Source organism: Anopheles coustani, chromosome 3, assembly GCF_943734705.1.
Source record: "Anopheles coustani chromosome 3, idAnoCousDA_361_x.2, whole genome shotgun sequence".
In the NCBI taxonomy this organism is placed as follows: Eukaryota; Metazoa; Arthropoda; class Insecta; order Diptera; family Culicidae; genus Anopheles; species Anopheles coustani.
The window spans coordinates 31528579-31546957 of NC_071288.1; the positions used below are offsets into that span (position 1 = coordinate 31528579).

General features: G+C 41.8%; 1 protein-coding gene across 1 annotated transcript in view; it reads right to left on the reverse strand.

Annotated features, from left to right (window-relative positions):
- LOC131259391 (adipokinetic hormone/corazonin-related peptide receptor variant I-like) overlaps window positions 1-18379 on the reverse strand; it is a 29835-nt gene that overhangs the window by 2542 nt on the left and 8914 nt on the right. The window contains exons 2-7 of the mRNA XM_058260876.1: window positions 7809-7999; window positions 6057-6284; window positions 3609-3810; window positions 2573-2726; window positions 2173-2369; window positions 966-1109 (exon numbers count right to left, since the gene is read on the reverse strand). Of these exons, the coding sequence (XP_058116859.1) occupies window positions 966-1109; window positions 2173-2369; window positions 2573-2726; window positions 3609-3810; window positions 6057-6284; window positions 7809-7999 (1116 nt within the window). The remainder of the gene's footprint in view (window positions 1-965; window positions 1110-2172; window positions 2370-2572; window positions 2727-3608; window positions 3811-6056; window positions 6285-7808; window positions 8000-18379) is intronic.

The window sequence follows — 18379 nt, forward strand, 5'->3', positions numbered from 1 at the left end:
ACAGCTAATACAAAGGAAGTGAATGTTTTAAACCTGGTGATGTAATTAACGATGGCCAAAAGGCAGAAAACTGGATAAATACAAGGGGCGCCGATTGAGCTTGTAATGTTAATTACAAAACAGGAAACCGTATACCAGTTAGTAGTATGTGCGAGTGTGTAATTTTTTATCGTTTAACTGTTAAGTCTGCAAATATCATATTATGCAGAGTGTAAAATAGGAAACCTTGCGGTTGGACAAGAGGTTTAATTAAGCCAGCAAAAAAAAACATTTTGATTGTGTAATTGCTGAAGAAATATGATAGGTTTGCCTATAATTAAAACTTATATAAATGTCTACAGGATTTCAAAAGAGAATTTCTACAGTCAATTATAGCATTTTCGCCGTTGAGGGCCAGCATTCGAACAAGCAACTAACAAGTCACAGGTTTCGGCTAACAGTTCGCATAATGGCAATAAAGCTCCATCTATGGCGTGGCAACATTCGCGCTCTACACAGTCACGTTCAATAAACAAATATGAAATATCTTGGAAGATTTTTGGAAAATTAATATATGTATACCTAGTCGAGGACAAACATAAAAATAAATGTGGAGTGCTTATGTTATGAAGAGTTTTATAATGTTAATATCATTATTCTTTAATATAGCATTGAAGTGAATTCTGTGTTCAGAAAAGTATTCTCTAAATATGATCTATTGTTTCCTGTTTTTGAGTAGCAGGAAAGAAATTTTCAATCCATACATATAAATATTTCCCTCATGGATTAAATGATACTATATGAAGTCGCCAAATCTGTTAGGGCTAGTGCAATCTCAACACGTCACTCCATAACTTGTAAGGGGTGTGTCGGTTTTAGGTAATGGTCGCGTAGCATGGGCTACCGGGCGCCTCCATCGTGTTTGCTTACGATGGAGACGCCCGGTGGTTGACATAATTCTGGATCGGCTTTCGGTTTCGCAGTACCTGCCGATTGGAGTAGTGCGATTCCCCCGTTCTGCGAGAGATGATTCATCGTAATGCTGCGTTGGTCTGCAACCAGTAGCTCGTCCTTATTATCCCGTCCGGTCAGCCGGTCTGAGTGTGGTCCAATAATGCCGGAAACCGCGTCTGGAATTAGAACGTGCGTTGCATGGGTTGGTTTGATGGTTCTGGTTCAGTGCTAGCCTATGTGAGTCAGCTCTGCGCACTATTGCTAGACGTTCCAGGTATTCAAAGCTATCATGCAGTCATGCAGAGGTTTGATGAAAACATTATTTTGAAAGCTAAATACCACTATGTACCAGAATGTATTTGGATGGAGGTATTGGATACATTTTAATGTATACCACATCGTAGCTAAATTTGTGGCTTAGTATATAAAACAAACACAACAAGAACAAAAGCAAAAATTTGATTGCAAAACTGTAAAACTTTTCTTTACATCAATATAACATATGAATATTATGGTGGGGGGTAGTGCCGGTTAGAAAATTGGCACATGATCGTCGGGGCTCACCACCTCGACGGCGTGGGTTCGATTCCCAACCGAGACCGGCCCTCCCCTGTACGACAGGACTGACTATCCACGTACAACAGGGAAACAAGTATCGTAAGCCCTTAACGGGACAGGCATGACCAAGAGGTCGTTACCCCAAGAAAAAGGGAAGAATATTATGGTATTTGATAAAATTCAAACTGTATTTAAGTTTTTATCACGTGTTTTTTAAAAAGTTAATGTAAGTAAGATTTTTCGAGTTAAAACCTAAAATTACATTATTGTAGCTGATTAATGCGTCATAGGAAGAATCCTATATGCGAAATACAGTCACTTGTCTCATTTTTGTTTATTTCGTCATATCATTTTTATTAAAGAGGTCTACAAATTGGAATGCTTGTGTTCGGTTTTTATTTCCATTACTATCATTCATGTCGATAAACATTGCTGTCCGTCACTTTTCCTCCAACTCAAACTATTACAGATGAATGGAATATTGTGTAGGTAACAGAAATCTACTTTAAAAAACTTGTTTACAGAAAACAAAATTATAGAGAGTGAGAAATGTGCTACGGAGAAGAAATAAATAAATCGGATCCAAAATCTAAGGTAAACAGTTTTCTATTACTTCGAAAACGGGCGCTAAATTGCAACTACATAATTTTCACACGAACACCTCTACTTGCGCACACATACCAGTGGATCGTCGTTGAGCCGCGTTCGGGGTTTGGACACCTCCGGGCGAGTTCCGGCGCCGGCAGGGCAATCGACATTTCATCGCGTACGAACCGTAAACGAGTGGATTCATGCAGGAGTTGGAGACGGCCATCAGGAACAGACCATCCTGCACGGCCACATCCACCTTCGAAGCACTTTCCCGGTCGAACATGTACCTAAGCAACAAGGAAGGGTTAATGATGTTTTTACAATGTTGACTGGACATGTTTCAAGTCAAGTGGAATGGTTGCGTGATGAGTTGTCGCAGCACTTGTTGTGTTCAATCTGTCGTGTTGTTCGTCGATGAAGGCAGCATCGGAAACTTCGCGCATTATTGTGTTTAGGTTTCCTGCTCCTGACAACGTTGCAGACTACCTACCAGAGTGTCATGACGACGTACGGCGTCCAGCACCAGACGAAGACTACCACGATGGTGATGGTAAGGCGCAACGTGCGCTGACGGGCTCGCTCGATGTGGGTCAGATCGTTGCATCGCAGGCGCAACGTTCCGGTGGTGTTGGAATCGCTTGTTTCTAGAAGTTAATGAAAAAGAAAAAAAAAACAACAAATTGCAAATTAGGATTCCAACGGTACCAAGACCACTGGCACATTTCCCAGATGACAGGACAGTTCTCGAACAAAATAACATGACGTTTCCGAGAATTTTGCTACATTTATTCATAGTTAAGCATTTTACAACAAGCAGCTCTCCTTTTTTTAAACTATTTTGAATTAACAAAAAATTTACTCATCAACCTAAGGATCAGCTTAGAAGCAAGACAATGATAGAAAGAAAATTAAATATTTGTTAAAGCAGTTTAACATTTCGTACAATTTGAAATGTTTTATTACATATAATTCGACTGGGATTTTTTCAAACTTCTCAATAGTTACTACTTTAGCATTTTGCTTTGACAGTAAAGATAAATTATCAGTTTATTTTCTTAACTCTTCATACTACTTAAATTAAGAGCAGCGTGTTTTCAACCGCCGTTAAATTTACGGTCACTGAAATATTGCTCATCATCTTTAGTTTTTACGAGCTCAACCCCAAATTAATTAAATTACGCGAACCAACAAATTATTTGCTTAAGTCCGGAGGAAAATGTTTTTTACTAGAGTTTTACTTTCGTCACACCCGTTTCCTCCCCCACACAGTTATTTTCCTTACTAAACAATCGTTTCGTTCGGTATTTTTGTGTTGTCTAAACAAATGCAGCATCGCTATGTAGCAGGAAAAAGAAGCTTGAAGAGCTGGTAGAGTCACGGCAATAATCAAACTCGCTAAAAGGTAAACACCTCTCCCTGCTCCTCTCGCTTCTAGTCCACAGCTTCGTTTTACCTACCTGTTCCTCGCGCAACAATGAAACAAACAAAATAAACCACGCACAATGAAATAGGCCCTCCCGGCTTACCTTTTTCTCTGGAGCGGTTGGAGATTTCGCACAGGATCACAGTGTACGCACCGCTGATGATCATCAGCGGCAGGAAGTACATCGCTATCACGCAGAACAGGTTGTACGCCGTTTCGAGGCCGGGCGTAGGGAAGAAGCCGAAGGTGACGCACTGCGTAAAGTTGGGCACCTGCGGATGCTGCTGGACGCGGAAAATGATGCTCTGGTGGAAGAATGCGAGAAAAGTAGAATAGCGGAAAGAGAGCAAACAAACATCAAATGAGAAAACGTAGGCGTCCACCGTAATACCGGACGGAAAGTAAAATTGATTTTCCTGGTCCAGTCCAGGGACTGGGTTTGGATGTCGCTGTTGCTATGGGCAAGCGGAACGGCCTGTGAGGCGAATCAAATTCAGCATAACAAGAGCACATCAGGCATGCCTTAATAAAAGAAATAATTTCTATCACGTCAAGGACCGCAGCTGGTTCCCCCCGGAGGGACGGAAAGAGACCCAGAAATAAACAGGTGCTGATGCGGAGCTTTCTGACGCGGAACGTGGAATGTTCGCTGATGGTGAATGGACCCGGCATACGGAATACAGGCGGAACATCACGTATGCACGTACACCAACCAGCTTGGAAAAAGCCGATGCTCGTTGGCGATGGAGTGCCATTTTCCGGTTTGACCGAAGGCAGAATTCCACCTCTTGCTTCTTCTTCGCATGCCAAACTCATGGAGAGGAAACGGAAAATAGACTCCTTCCGTCAGAGATGACTGATGGCAAACGGAAACCTCAGCGGACTCCATTATTTACCGGCGTGTGGAGGCAACCCAAAGCCGAAGCGAAATAACTCTGTCTACCGCAGCAGTCACCAGGGAGGAGAGGAGGCCTACAACTACCAGACACTGGGTGCTGAAAGGCGATGCGTAAAATCCGAATATGAAAATGGAAACAGTTTCGCCAGTCGTGGTCTGACAGCGTCGTTTTCCACCAATGTCACCGGCATAACAAGGATAAAATACGACTACAGAAAGGTCTAAGGAAATTGAACGAGGGAGCGTAAGGCGTAAACAGAATCTTTCGCTGCAGATACTCGTCCGTCACATAGCAACTTTCTTTGATTAAACATGCGGCATCTTCTTTGATGAATCCAAAACGCTCATGCTTTTATATCACCTCACGTTCTGATAAAACAATCGTCTCGAGAGTGCAGGGCTCATCTGTAATCATTAAAAACTTTGTGATGATAAAAAATAATTGAGATAATGAGCAACGCAAATTGTTATGGTTAAAGTTTTTTAATTGGTTTTGGTGAAAATCAGTTTACTCGCTCCAATGTTTGTGGCTTTCCGTTGGGTTCCAAATATATAGTAAAAGTTAAATTAAATCCTTAGCTTGTTATCGCATGCTTCGATACTGTGTACATCATTTCAATGTGGTAAGAGAACAAGCAAACATCCCAAAAAGTGAGTTTATAAACTCCCAACTTCGTCCGTGACAAAATACGCAATCGGAGAAAAATCATCGACAATCGAGTGGGAAATTGTTTTCCTTGATTTGCTTCCTGATTGATAGGATGAAGAATTTATCTTTCACAGATATTTCACACCTCTGCCTTGTACCCCCCTTCCGTGGGCCGAAAGGTTTAAAAATAGTAACTGTCGTGTACTGGAATGACAGGTTGATTGTACACAACCGACTTGACGACTTCGCTTATAAGAACTGATAAAGAAAATCATCCGTAGTGATGGCGATGGGGTGGACATTATTTGCAAACCGCTTTCATGGTTGTTGCAGGAAATGCACCACCTGCTGCATTACTCACAAGCAGGAGAGCTTGTTTACAAATCGTGTACGCCTGAATGGACCTGTTATAAACAGGTGAGCAAATGGCGTAGAAGTGATGGCCATTAATAGAGAAATAGCAACCAAAGGTAAAAGTAGCTTTGTTGAAGCAAGGAATGCTGTCAAGCAGCTGTGGTTTATAATAAAGCTTATGGATTAAATGTGACAATCTTTAAGCGAATAATAACAATGAGTATCACGATCAGAAACCATCGATTTTATTATGAAAGTTCCATTATTTTTCTAACTGAATCAACACAGGTAAACTGAATTTAAGCGACATTCCTGTATTCTGCACGCTTCATGAAGTTGTGAAGATGAATAAGGAAAGCAAAAAAATATCCAAATCCTTCTTCAAAAACGTTTTTCTGTTAGACACATACTGACTATGTTGAGTGTTACAGTAACGGACAAGTTTTTCATTTCGATATGAAAATAACAATAGTTATCTAAGAAGATGATATTAATTAGTGAAATTCGTCTGACATCCTATCATATCTCTTTTGACAGAAGCACCAGGAACTGAGAAATGTGTTTTTGTTATGTACGAAAACGTTACGTAATGCCCAACATGACTTGGGAAGGATTTGGTAACCATGACAGACGGTCAATTCGTCACTCACCTGCGGCATGGCGTTGACGAAGGCAATGAACCAGGCTCCACCGAGCATGATCTTGCCCCGTTTGCGTGCGGCCGACACACGTAAAGGATATATCACAGCAAAGCAACGATCGAGCGATACGCACACCAGCACATTGGAGCTAAGGTAGAGGCAGAAGGCTCGCATGAATAGAAACACCTTGCAAGCCACGTTTCCGGCGTGCCACTGCACCGTGATGCGCCAGCCGACCTGAAAATAGAACAAGCGATGAAAACTTTCAGAAATGGAGAGCAAAATTGGCGAACCTTGAGTTGATTATTGAGCATAAAAAATGAAACAAAATAAAATGCTGCATTTGTTTCATGTTTCAGGATAACCTTAAATATTCATGCTTTAATTTAGTTATCTAACTATTGAACACATACAATTTTTTTCGTTTTTTTCTCTCGATTTTTCAATTATTTGTTATAGTCGCTAGTGTTCAAATACGAAACTTTTGAATTCAATTATCATTGACATCTCTTCTTCCTACGCACCATCGTGAAACGCGAGTGGAAAAGTGTCTACAAAGCCGTCAAGCACATAGGAATTGGGACGGCAAACTCATTTAAGTTCTATTGTGTCGGGCCAAATGATCATTCAATGATGTTAGGTTTTTTCCTGTCTGTTTTAAGGAAAAAAGTTTGCAACTTGTGAGAAGCTAGAAAAAGAGACGGTCCGTAAATGGATTGCAACGGCATGAACAAGTTTCCTTCATACATTATTAATTCGCTCCATTCGTCGGCGAATCAATTCAAGAGAGTCCCGAAATCGAATGAATTCCGCCGTGAAAGCTGACATATAATGGATTGATGATGGCGGTGCCGACGACAAACTGCGAGCAAATGTAGCGATATGCAAACGGCTGCAGGCTACGCGATGGCAGCCGTTCAATCGCAGCAATGGAAGGATATAATCATTCCATTTCGTCGCTCTCGATTTTGCTACTTACGATTTTGCCGACATCTCTTAGTCTTCAGGTGCATACCGTCCCACACATGAACGTTTCCTAAGGCTATTATTTTGTAAAGTGCTCCGAACAGCGCAATGCGATTTTAACATTAGCAGCAGCAGTGGATGGCTAAGGGAAGCCGATTTTAATTGGATTCAACCTATCAATCATATCAAGCTCTCAGTTATGTGATGCGAAGTGCTTTATTTCTGCGCCGTTGAGAAAGTCATGTCAAATGATCGTTAAATTTCCCTTGATACAAATTTGTTTTTCTTTATTTAAATGACGGGTTCACAACTTAAAGCACTATTTAAATCTTTAGAAACTGAATCACTTCAGAGATGAATCACAACTCCAAGGAAATATTTCAAGGGGACATGATAAGTGATTTTCGTCGAAAGCCTTTGAATCATAGATGTACACTATTTGAACAAGCTTATTGTTGAACAGATGATGCTTCTGTCGGAAACAGATAACATGCTGTTATCTCCCCCGGTACGGAACATAGCACGAATGACTGTTCTGTTTAAGGAGAGCACAATGATTCTTCAAACCATCATTTCGACATAGAGAATGGTGTTGCAAGCAGCAAGAGCTTTTGCTTCGGTAAATACATTTTGGCCTGTTGAATAAAGTATTAATCCGCTACAGCTCATGAGAAACAAATGTGTTTAGGTTGTTTGTAAGCCCGTGCTGTGGTTGTTTTCCACACGTACTACACGGAAAGTGCAACGGCTTCATCGCGTTTGCAGAATGTATGCAGGAAATATCACTTCACTTACCTCCAGCGGTATCATGATGAACGCTACCATCAGGTCGGCCACCGCCAAATGGCAGATCATGAGGCTGACGCGCGAACGACGATGTCGCCGGGAGCGGAAGAGCGTTATAACAACGGACAGGTTGCCACCGGCCGCTATCACAAACAGGACGCAGTACACGATGATGACGGCCACGGTGGAGTCGGTGTGTCCTGCCGATGCCCGTACGGTGCGATGAGAGAAAAAGGATAGAAAGAGGAAGGAAAGTGCATTTCAATACATAAGGTTGTTGCATAATGTATGTGTTCTTCCCGGTATTAGATTTCTGCTTATTCGTTGATAAAATCATGATACCAGCAAAGGATAATGGCTATGCCAACTAATACCTCATGAGATTGGTAGGATTCTGAGAAATCCAACAATGACTAGAAGTAAAACCTTACCACTTTTCTGCTACCCTCTATAGAATGTGTGGCGGCTACGTCACGCGGGAATTCAATCCATAGGTATAAACTCCCAAGCATAATTATAACATAATTAGAAGGCACCTTGTAAGTGCCAGGCAATAAAGTCGCTCTCTTCCACTCGAACCAGCAAAGGAGTAAGTTCATAGAAAACATCCGAAACTCTATCCGAACCGCGAAGCGACATCCCCACACTGGTGACCCCGACGAAGAAAATTAATACAATGCCCCTCGATAGTGAATGCGAATCGAAAGCAGAAGTAGCCGTTGGCCGCGAATCAAAGGAAGTAGAACCCGTCGTAGTGGCAAAAATTAATCTCCCTACCTTTGACGAAGACGACATCGAAACATGGTTTCTATGCCTTGAAGCATTATTCTGCGTGAATCTTGTCAACTCCGACAAACAAAGGTACAATGCGGTCGTCGTAGCACTGGGTCCACGGGCAAAACATTTTCACGAAGCGATCTCGCGGTGCAACACAACAGAATCAAGTGATCGGTACATTTACATGCGAAAAGCAGTGATCGAATATTTCCAACCATCGGAAAACGAGCGCCTGACCAGCCTCCTATCTGGCGTTTCCTTAGGGGATAGGAAACCAAGCGCCCTTTTGCGTGAGATGCGTAGGATGGGAGGCGACGGATGTTCGGAGGCAGTATTGTCCAACTTATGGCTGCGCGCATTGCCAACCACGGCGCGTTCCATCCTAGCGGCAATGCCAAGCTCAAAATTAGACGAACAGGCACGGGTTGCGGACAAAATCCTAGAAGCACCGCGAAATGAAGTTGCATCCATTGAGAAACAAGAATGCAACAACAGTCGCCTAGAACAGCGCATTGAAGAGCTGGCAGATAAAATTGAAACTATTTTATCAATCGATCGCGACTCGAGGCAGAGTCGATTTGCATCGCACCAGCAAACGCATGAGAGACCAGCACGGGACCGCAAATGGTCATCGAACCGACGCACCGCGACTCCATCGCGATCGAGCAACCACGCACCACGTTGGATATGTTGGTTTCATTACCGCTACGGTGCACAAGCACAAAAATGCGAGAAGGAGAAAATCGGCGATTCCACAACTCAATGTATTTTTTTCGAAGAACGCCTCCCGATACACAAACGAAACAAATAACAAAACTCGATGCAAATAATCACATACCACCCACCAGCGCCAAGCTGAACATTCATCCCAGCGACAAGCTGAAACACACATACATTCACCGAATACACATCCAAGACGATAAATCCGATAACCGCTACATGATCGACACTGGAGCAGACGTTTCCGTAATCCCGCCGTCCACGCGCGAACGAAACCGCCCAAAAAGCAGATCACTATATGCCGCAAACGGAAGCACCATCCGCACGTATGGAACAAAACGCCTCGTCCTGGACCTTGGCCTCCGAAGGACATTCACGTGGAATTTTATAATTGCTGACGTTAGCACTCCCATCATTGGTGCAGATTTCCTGCAAAATTTCGATCTGTTGGTCGATGTAAAGCGCGGAAAGTTAATAGACAATACAACAAGATTCGAGCTGAACAACATAAATGTATCAACTGAGCCAAGCATCACCACTTTTCACATCCAAGCCCCTTTCACTGAAATCGTCGAACAATACAAAGACATCACAACGTTAAACACCAAACACAAAACAAGCAAAACAGTTTCACATCAAATAGTCACCACAGGCCCACCGGTATTTTGTCGTCCAAGAAGGCTCACCATTGATAAATTAAACGAAGCGAAAGCCGAATTCCGCTATCTGATGGAACAAGGTATTTGCCAGCCGTCTAAAAGCTGCTGGGCAAGCCCACTGCATATGGCGAAGAAACCGAATGGAGCATGGCGCCCTTGTGGCGATTACCGAAATCTCAACGCCGTTACCATTCCCGATCGCTACCCTGTCCCACACATACAGGACGTTTGTACCATCCTTCACGGCACTACAATATTCTCGTGCATCGACCTCCAGCGTGCTTATCACCAGATTCCCGTAGCGAAAGAGGATATCCCGAAAACAGCGATAACGACACCGTTCGGGTTATTTGAGTTCAACTACATGACCTTTGGACTTCGGAACGCCGGCCAAACACTCCAGCGGCACTTACACGCAATTTTCGGAGATCTGCCATATGTTTTCGTATACATCGACGATCTATGTATTGCCTCCACGGACGTTGAACTGCACAAGCAACACCTGAAAACAGTATTTGACCGATTAAGGGAGCACGGTTTAGCAATAAATGCTGATAAATGCCAAATTGGAAAGTCGTCTGCAATTTTTCTGGGCCATCTAATTACACCTGAAGGAATTCAACCAAACCCAGAAAAAGTTAAAAAAATCTTAAATTTTCCAAGGCCTAAGGTTGCCATGCAAATAAAGAGGTTCCTCGGAACAATCAATTTCTACCGAAGATTCATACCACAAGCCGCTGAAAACCACCGAATTCTTCAGCAGATGGTAACGAAAAATGTAAAAAACGACAAGACGCCACTCATTTGGGACGAAACTACGAACGACGCGTTCGTGAAGTGCAAGGAGATGTTAGCAAAGGCCACGCTACTTGCCCATCCTTCACCAAACGCAAAACTCGCCCTGAACGTCGACGCATCGAACTTTGCCATAGGTGCAGCATTACACCAGATTGGCAAAAACGGTCCTGAGCCACTTGCCTTTTTCTCCAAAAAGCTCTGTAACTCGCTTACGAAGGCAAGCACCTACGATCGGGAGCTGTATGCAATATACGAGTCTGTAAAGCATTTCAAGGACCTTCTCGACGCACGTGAATTCTGCATTTATACCGATCACAAACCATTAGTCACCGCGTTCTTGCAACGACCAGAACGAGCAAACCCCACCCAGCAGCGCAGACTCAGTTTCATCAGCGAATATTCGACGGACATCCGACACGTGCCTGGAGAGCAGAACAAAGTCGCCGACATGCTAAGTCGTGTAGAATCAATCAGCACCGAACCCATAGATTTCGAACGCATGGCACTAGCACAAAGAACAGATAACGAAACACAACAATTCATAAAAAACCCACCAAAAGACACAACAATAGTTCTCAAAGAAATAACCTCGGCGTCAGCGAAGACTACCTTACACTGCGATGTGTCAACAAACATAATTCGACCATTTGTACCGTTAGATTTCCGCAAACCGATTATCGCAAAGTTACATAACACATCACACCCAGGGATACGAGCAACAACACACACGGTTTCACAACGATTCGTCTGGCCTTCAATCCGCAAGGATTGTAAACAGTTCGTTGCATCCTGCATGGCATGCCAACAAAATAAAGTCACCCGTCACAACAAAACACCCGTTACACGAATAGAAACACCAAACCAGCGGTTCGCTCATGTCCATATCGATCTCATCGGCCCCCTACCGCCGTCAGAGGGCAACCACTATTGTCTTACTATGATCGATAAGTTCACCCGTTGGCCAGAAGCGATCCCGCTGCCCAACATGACCGCTGAAACCGTGGCCAAAGCTTTAGTAGCGAACTGGATCGCGAGATTCGGCGTACCAGAAAAAATCACCACGGATCAAGGCAGGCAATTCGAGTCTGACCTGTTTAAAAAACTATCCGCACTACTAGGAATAAACCACCTGCGCACATCACCGTATCACCCGCAGGCTAACGGGCAGATCGAACGCGTTCATAGGCAACTAAAAACAGCACTGGTTTGCACGAACCAAAAGGCCTGGACTGAAGCACTGCCGATCGTCCTACTAGGTATCAGATCCTCTCTAAAGGAAGATATTGGTGCAACAGCAGCCGAACTCACATACGGGACTATTTTACGGTTACCCGGACAATTTTTCGATAACAATCAGCCTGCAACAATAGCTTCACCAGAGTACGTAACCAACTTAAAAACTATCATGAACCAGTTAAAACCAGCACCGACATCGAACCACGATACAAACAAACAACCGTACGTCCAGCCCAGCATGGCATCCTGCTCGCACGTGTTCGTACGCGTCGATAGCGTCAGGCCATCTCTCACGCCTCCGTACGATGGTCCATATAAAGTGTTGAAACGAAAGAACAAAACATTTGTAATAGACAAGAACGGAAAAAACTCGGAGATATCGATCGACCGCCTGAAAGCGTGTTTCTACGAAAATGTGGACAAACCACCAACACTCGCACTTACGCAGCCTGATACAGTACCTACCAAGAAAAATTACACGACGAGATTTGGTAGAGTCACAACAATACCATCCAGGTATTAAAAGAAAGGGGGGAGTGATGTGGCGGCTACGTCACGCGGGAATTCAATCCATAGGTATAAACTCCCAAGCATAATTATAACATAATTAGAAGGCACCTTGTAAGTGCCAGGCAATAAAGTCGCTCTCTTCCACTCGAACCAGCAAAGGAGTAAGTTCATAGAAAACATCCGAAACTCTATCCGAACCGCGAAGCGACATCCCCACAAATGTTTCATTTGTGGCGAAAACACCACTTCCTCTTTTCTTGTCAAACAAGAAAGCGGCACTTTGAAGGTTTAATATGTATTTTGTGTCGGGATAATGTATATCAACGAGGATGTGGTTCCCGGGAAAATTGTGCCATCGGTATGTTTTGCTGTTGCTACCATTGAAGCTTAATTTGGATCACTAGAAAAATAGATTTGGCTTATAATGGTTTACAAGCCGTTATTCTTAGGTGCACTGAGGAAAATGTATCCAGATTAAAGGAAAGCTGTAACGTAACACAGTAGCATACACGCACATTCAATTATTGCGTTCAACGTCTTTCCATTTCTTACTATCATCTACCATGGAACTTCGGTAATCCAGGTAGTTCAATAAATCCTTGTTGCTAGTGTCCCGTGGAAGAGATAATGCGAACAGATATGGCGTTCTACATCTTTGAGTTTCTTACTATTCTCTACCATGGCGCTTAGAAAATCCAGGAACTTTCATTAAATCCATTTCGCTAGTGGCCGGTAGAACAGATAATGCGAAAAATTTTCAACTACGATTATGCTAGTTTCGTTTTAAAGCTCTGAGATTGAAAATGATCAATTTTAATAATTTTTTATACTCGATAAGCAAACAGTAAAACACTAGTCAAGAAATAGTACCTAGTAATATTTATCTGCTCAATCTCGTTTTTTCCCATCTAGTTGCAAAACCAATATATATGGAGATACAAGCTAATTTTCCAACAATCAGTAAAATTTCAATGTCTTGGCTGTTGATTGAAACTCTGGATAATGCAATATCAAACTGGCACTGTTCAATCTCAACCGACAGATGTTCAATGGCCAATTCCAGTTTGGGCCTGATAAAGATACGTTTTCAGACAGGGGCTGGGCATGCAAAAAGACATAAGCACGTTTGCCTCCAGTAACCAAATTGTTCAGAAATAATTCCAAATAAATCCCTATTTGAATGGCGATTTTCGTTCTTGCACTCCAAGTACCGACGATTACGGTTACGATGCTTTGGTTCGATATCAACAAAAAGTGGTTGGTATCATCTGCCACTCACGTAGCCAGAAAACATCCAGTATTTTCCTTTCTGTACATCAAGCATGAGGGTAAGGGTTCAGAATCCATTTTACTATGTCGACGGTTATGTACCGTATTTAACGACGGAGTACGAAGGGAAATAAATGAACGTTGTTGTTGAGCCGGAAGCCATATGTGGAAAAAATGATCCCATGCACGACGTTTGAGTGAGTAGAAAATCGACGGATCGATCAAATCGAAAACGTCGCAAAATGGATACTTCGATCAATGATGCATTGATCTGACGCTGGTACGAATGTGTTTCGAAATGAATGCTGTGAAGTAAAAAGGCAGATACAATCCATGTAAGAATTCGAAAAATTGCACCAGTAGAAATGCTTGAACGCACTATATAACGCTCGGCTGTCGCGGACCCCGTTGTTTAACAACCCGGTTTGTTTAATTAGCAACTGTAATCTCATTAGTTTATGATCTTTACTTAATATTCGTTTTCAGCTCATGAATAAGCAAAGTTCATCATGAGTAAGAAACTGCCGTTGAATGTTATTACGATGTTTTAAATCAATCGCACTTCTCAATCTACAAGTGAGCAATATAAAAAAAGTTCACAAAAAACATTATGTTTTAGTCAGGAAATTATAAAATTCCAGGGGATTTAATATAGCATAGTGGGTAAGCTGGAGTATCCTTATTTAATTATTTACGATTTCCCTGCTCATTGAAACCGAAACAAGTTTCTAATCCTTAATGGACTACGTCCGGGAAAACGTAACCACAGCTTTTCCATGGAGTATTTCATAAATTGAGAAGTTTCCCATGAGAAACGCGATACACCAAGATGACCAGGCACTAGACAGAAGAAAAACGGAAGAAAATTGATGAATATCTTAACGTTCCTCGCAACACCCACGGCGTAATGGCCAAGTCATTGTGCATCAGTGTTATCGTCCTGCTACAGGGAATTACCTTTCTCCCAACCCACATGGTTTGACCTTCTCGGTCCGCCAACTTTAACCGAAGCTAAAACGAACGGATGTTTCCTTTGCGAAAAAATATACTTCTTTTAAGCGAAGAACGTCAAGAGAGTTTTCGTTCTGATGCTGTTGGGGATTTTACCAAAAATAATACGAATATTCATAAGATGTGCTTTTATATTTGTTACAAAGTAAATTGTTTTCTATGCAAAAATAAAGCTTCACTCTATGTTACGCGTATTCAAATGGAGCAAGCGTTTGAGCGCGTTCAGATGGAGTCCTGCTGGATATTAAATGTTGTTCCAGCGTGTTTTGCAAACATTGATAGTCCATACAAAAATAGGCTCATCCCCGCACTTTGCGAGCGTTCGTTGTCACGCAATAGACGCATTGACAGTTTATTTATAGCCTCAAACAACATCTGCGAGCTGGTTTGCTAGGTAATGAAAAATGTAGTTTGTGATAGGGAAAGTAGTTTTTTGCTTGCCTTCCACTGGAACATCTCGGGAAACAAGTGACGCGAAAAAAATTAAGTGGCTTCTTGACCAAGCATCTATTGACGTATCAATTCAATGTAGTTGATAGAAAAATAATTGTCCTTTTCCAAGCAGATAAAAATAGTACAAAGCAGCCTTGAGGGATAACTTTGCATTTGATGGTCTCTTTCCGAAAGGTATTACTTTCATAGCTGCGTAGGTTTTCTGATGAAACTACAGCGATTTGATGTTTTCTGACATAACACCAGCTGTTGGTAATCCTCTGGGAGAGAAACTTAATTATACTAATGTCTCTCAATTGAAGACTTCTTGCAAAACTTTCACCAAAAATAATCATCTGGAAATTGTTCACGTACTCGAACAACCAAGCTTATGTAAGAAATGTGTTAAATAAAAAAGTATAAAAGCACATCTATAAGGTTTCAACTTACTGTAAAGTTGTACATAAAAGTATTTGAAGTTTTTAAATGACTTTGTAGACTCTAACTCTTTTGAAAAAAAAAGTTGTAATTTGAACACCAGTGTTGTGAAAACAACGGTCCGATAGGTGCAAGTTCAAATTGAACCGGTTGGAGCCGTCAACAGATCGCAGTAGTTGTGGTGAAGGGCCGCGTCCGCTAGCTGGTCCAGATCCGTAGGGTCTATTGTCCGGAAGAAAGAGACGACCAGCTGACGGACGCGGCTGATAAAATGATAAAAGGGGCTCCAGCCGGGACAATTACTCGTCTTCGGTTCAGAATAGAGAAAGAAAACACGTGTAAATTTTTTAACATTGGCTCGAGATAAGAAAATAAACTAGGGACAACTGTTAAAAAACGTGTTGAATAGTGATAAATTGAAAGAAAGTAAGATTGGACCGAAAACCCGTTGCAGGACGCAACAACCAGATTAAAATCAAAGTGATGACGGCGATTGTTTAATGATATGGTTCTTTGATTTACGTGCAGAGAAATTATTCATCTGCATTATCGAATCGTAAAGCTGTTATTGGGGAAAGCAATTAGTTGCCAACTAGGCCATGCAAATGAGTCCGTGTTTGCCTCCGCAGTTGTTTCAACCGTTTCAGTGAATTGGTCAACAGTTGACTTTTCATCGCCTCTGTCCCTGAAGATATGCTGTACGCAAAGTGGAAAGCAAATGTCTACAGTTGAAAGAAAAGAGGAGATTTGAATAAATCAGGATTTCAGCAAGAGCAATCAACGAGTTCTATCAATTCTTCGCAACCATGGTAGTGTCGGGGGATAATTCAGCGTATAAATAAAGCTATCACTAAGCAAATACGATTAGTTTTCCCTCAACTACTCTCTAAGTAGCCCCTTTCCTTGTTAATCACAATTTTCACAGAAGTCTTCTTCCTTCCTTCTTCCAAGCTGCACAAGGTGAAAGTCGACAAACAAAAGCACATTCGAAGAAGCATATTAGATTAGAACAGTAAATCCGATTATTAGAAAAGCTCCACCCGAGTCAAAGAAGCAAGGTGTTCGGCTTATTAGCTAATGGCTTATTTTATTAGGATGATTTTTTATTTGGAAAACAATTTACAAAGCACAGTTCTTTCCAGAAGCTTACGGGAATGCGCTTGCAATTCTGTGATTGCCTACAAGTAATTAATTTAACAAATATTCTTCGTAAACCCACAAAAGTCTCTCGTTGTGTGGATATTATGATGTTGAGCAAGTATGAGAAAAAATTATTGAAATTTTCAGAAAAACAGAAAAGTTGTGACTTCGCAACATCGCATTTACAGACGCTTGATGGATGATGATTGTTTCAGCAACTTTCATTTCGCACACCGGTTGACGTACGGAAAGGCTAATGATTGATCTACACGAAGCGCAAAGCAACCTTTGCAAACGGTAAAATGCTGTGAGTTAGCGGTAAAATGCTGTCAGTTGGCCAGTCAACTGTCAAAGCAAGCGAAAATCTGTTTTTCGGTCGGCGAGTGAAAAATAGATTTGCGCACCTGGTATAGAGTGCCGGTGGATGGCAAATAGTTGTTTTTGATAATGTTCAGTGGTTGTTGATAAGATTGCAGTGTACACAATACTTCTGTGGTGTTTTTTTACAATAAAACAATCAAAACAACATTGAATGCGCTTACATCTGCATCGGCTCACGAATAGGAACGTCTACACGAAGCGAAAAAAAGTGACAGAAAAAATGATATTTTCGCCTGGATTTTCAGAGTTTTGCGCATCGTGTAAACTAAGCATAATAGAAAAATAAAGTGAAAACTTTACCCTACTGATCAACCGCAATATCCTTTCAGCAGAGAATCTGATACGGAATTATTGGGAAGTTTTTCAGTCAACCGAACGGATCATAATCCAATCGGTTCCCCATTTAACTTTGCTCTTGCGCGGCTGATATACGCGGGTAAACTCCGATAAAACTTTTATGTTTGCTTCCTCTTTGCGCCAAACATTAAATATCCAACGTGGGTCGCCATTTTAAACAAGGCGATAAGTGGAAAGTTTTAATTTTTGTTTAATTTACCTTTCATCGCATACGCTTTTCATGTTTTGGTGATGCTTTGCTACCAACATCAACGATCTATATTCATTTTCTCACGCCGAGCAAAACGCCGCTGTTGCAATGTTTTCTACATGCGGCCATGGGAAGGTAAGCAAGTATAGGAAAGGTTTTATAACAAAAACATTCAACCTTGCAAGAGGAAAATTCTGGACGGAAAAGTTCTGTTTGCTTGGTAACCGCCCCTACTCGTCCTTGGTGATCGATCCTAGGGCAAACTGAGGGTAACATTGCACAAGAATTATGTAAGTAGGAGTAATTAAATGCTATTCTGTCGCGTTGGTCTAATAATGCAATAGTAGTTTTTACTTGCACAAACATGTTTATTTATTTTATTTTGTTTTGAGAAATTTAAACATTCCATATTGAAAATAACCCGGGAATGTAAGACAAATACAAAAAGCTCCAATCAGAAAGGATTGCATTTTGTGAGCAAACAGCGTTTTTAATCCACTTTTAACCGATTATTTGGCATGAGTTGGAATTTATTATGGCATCAGCCAAATGCTTTCACCCATAACGGTGGAACAAATTTGTACCACAGCTTGGGCAATCCATTTTCATTCGACACTCGGTGCACCCATAAAAATGACCTGCCAAAGCCATTAAACCTACGA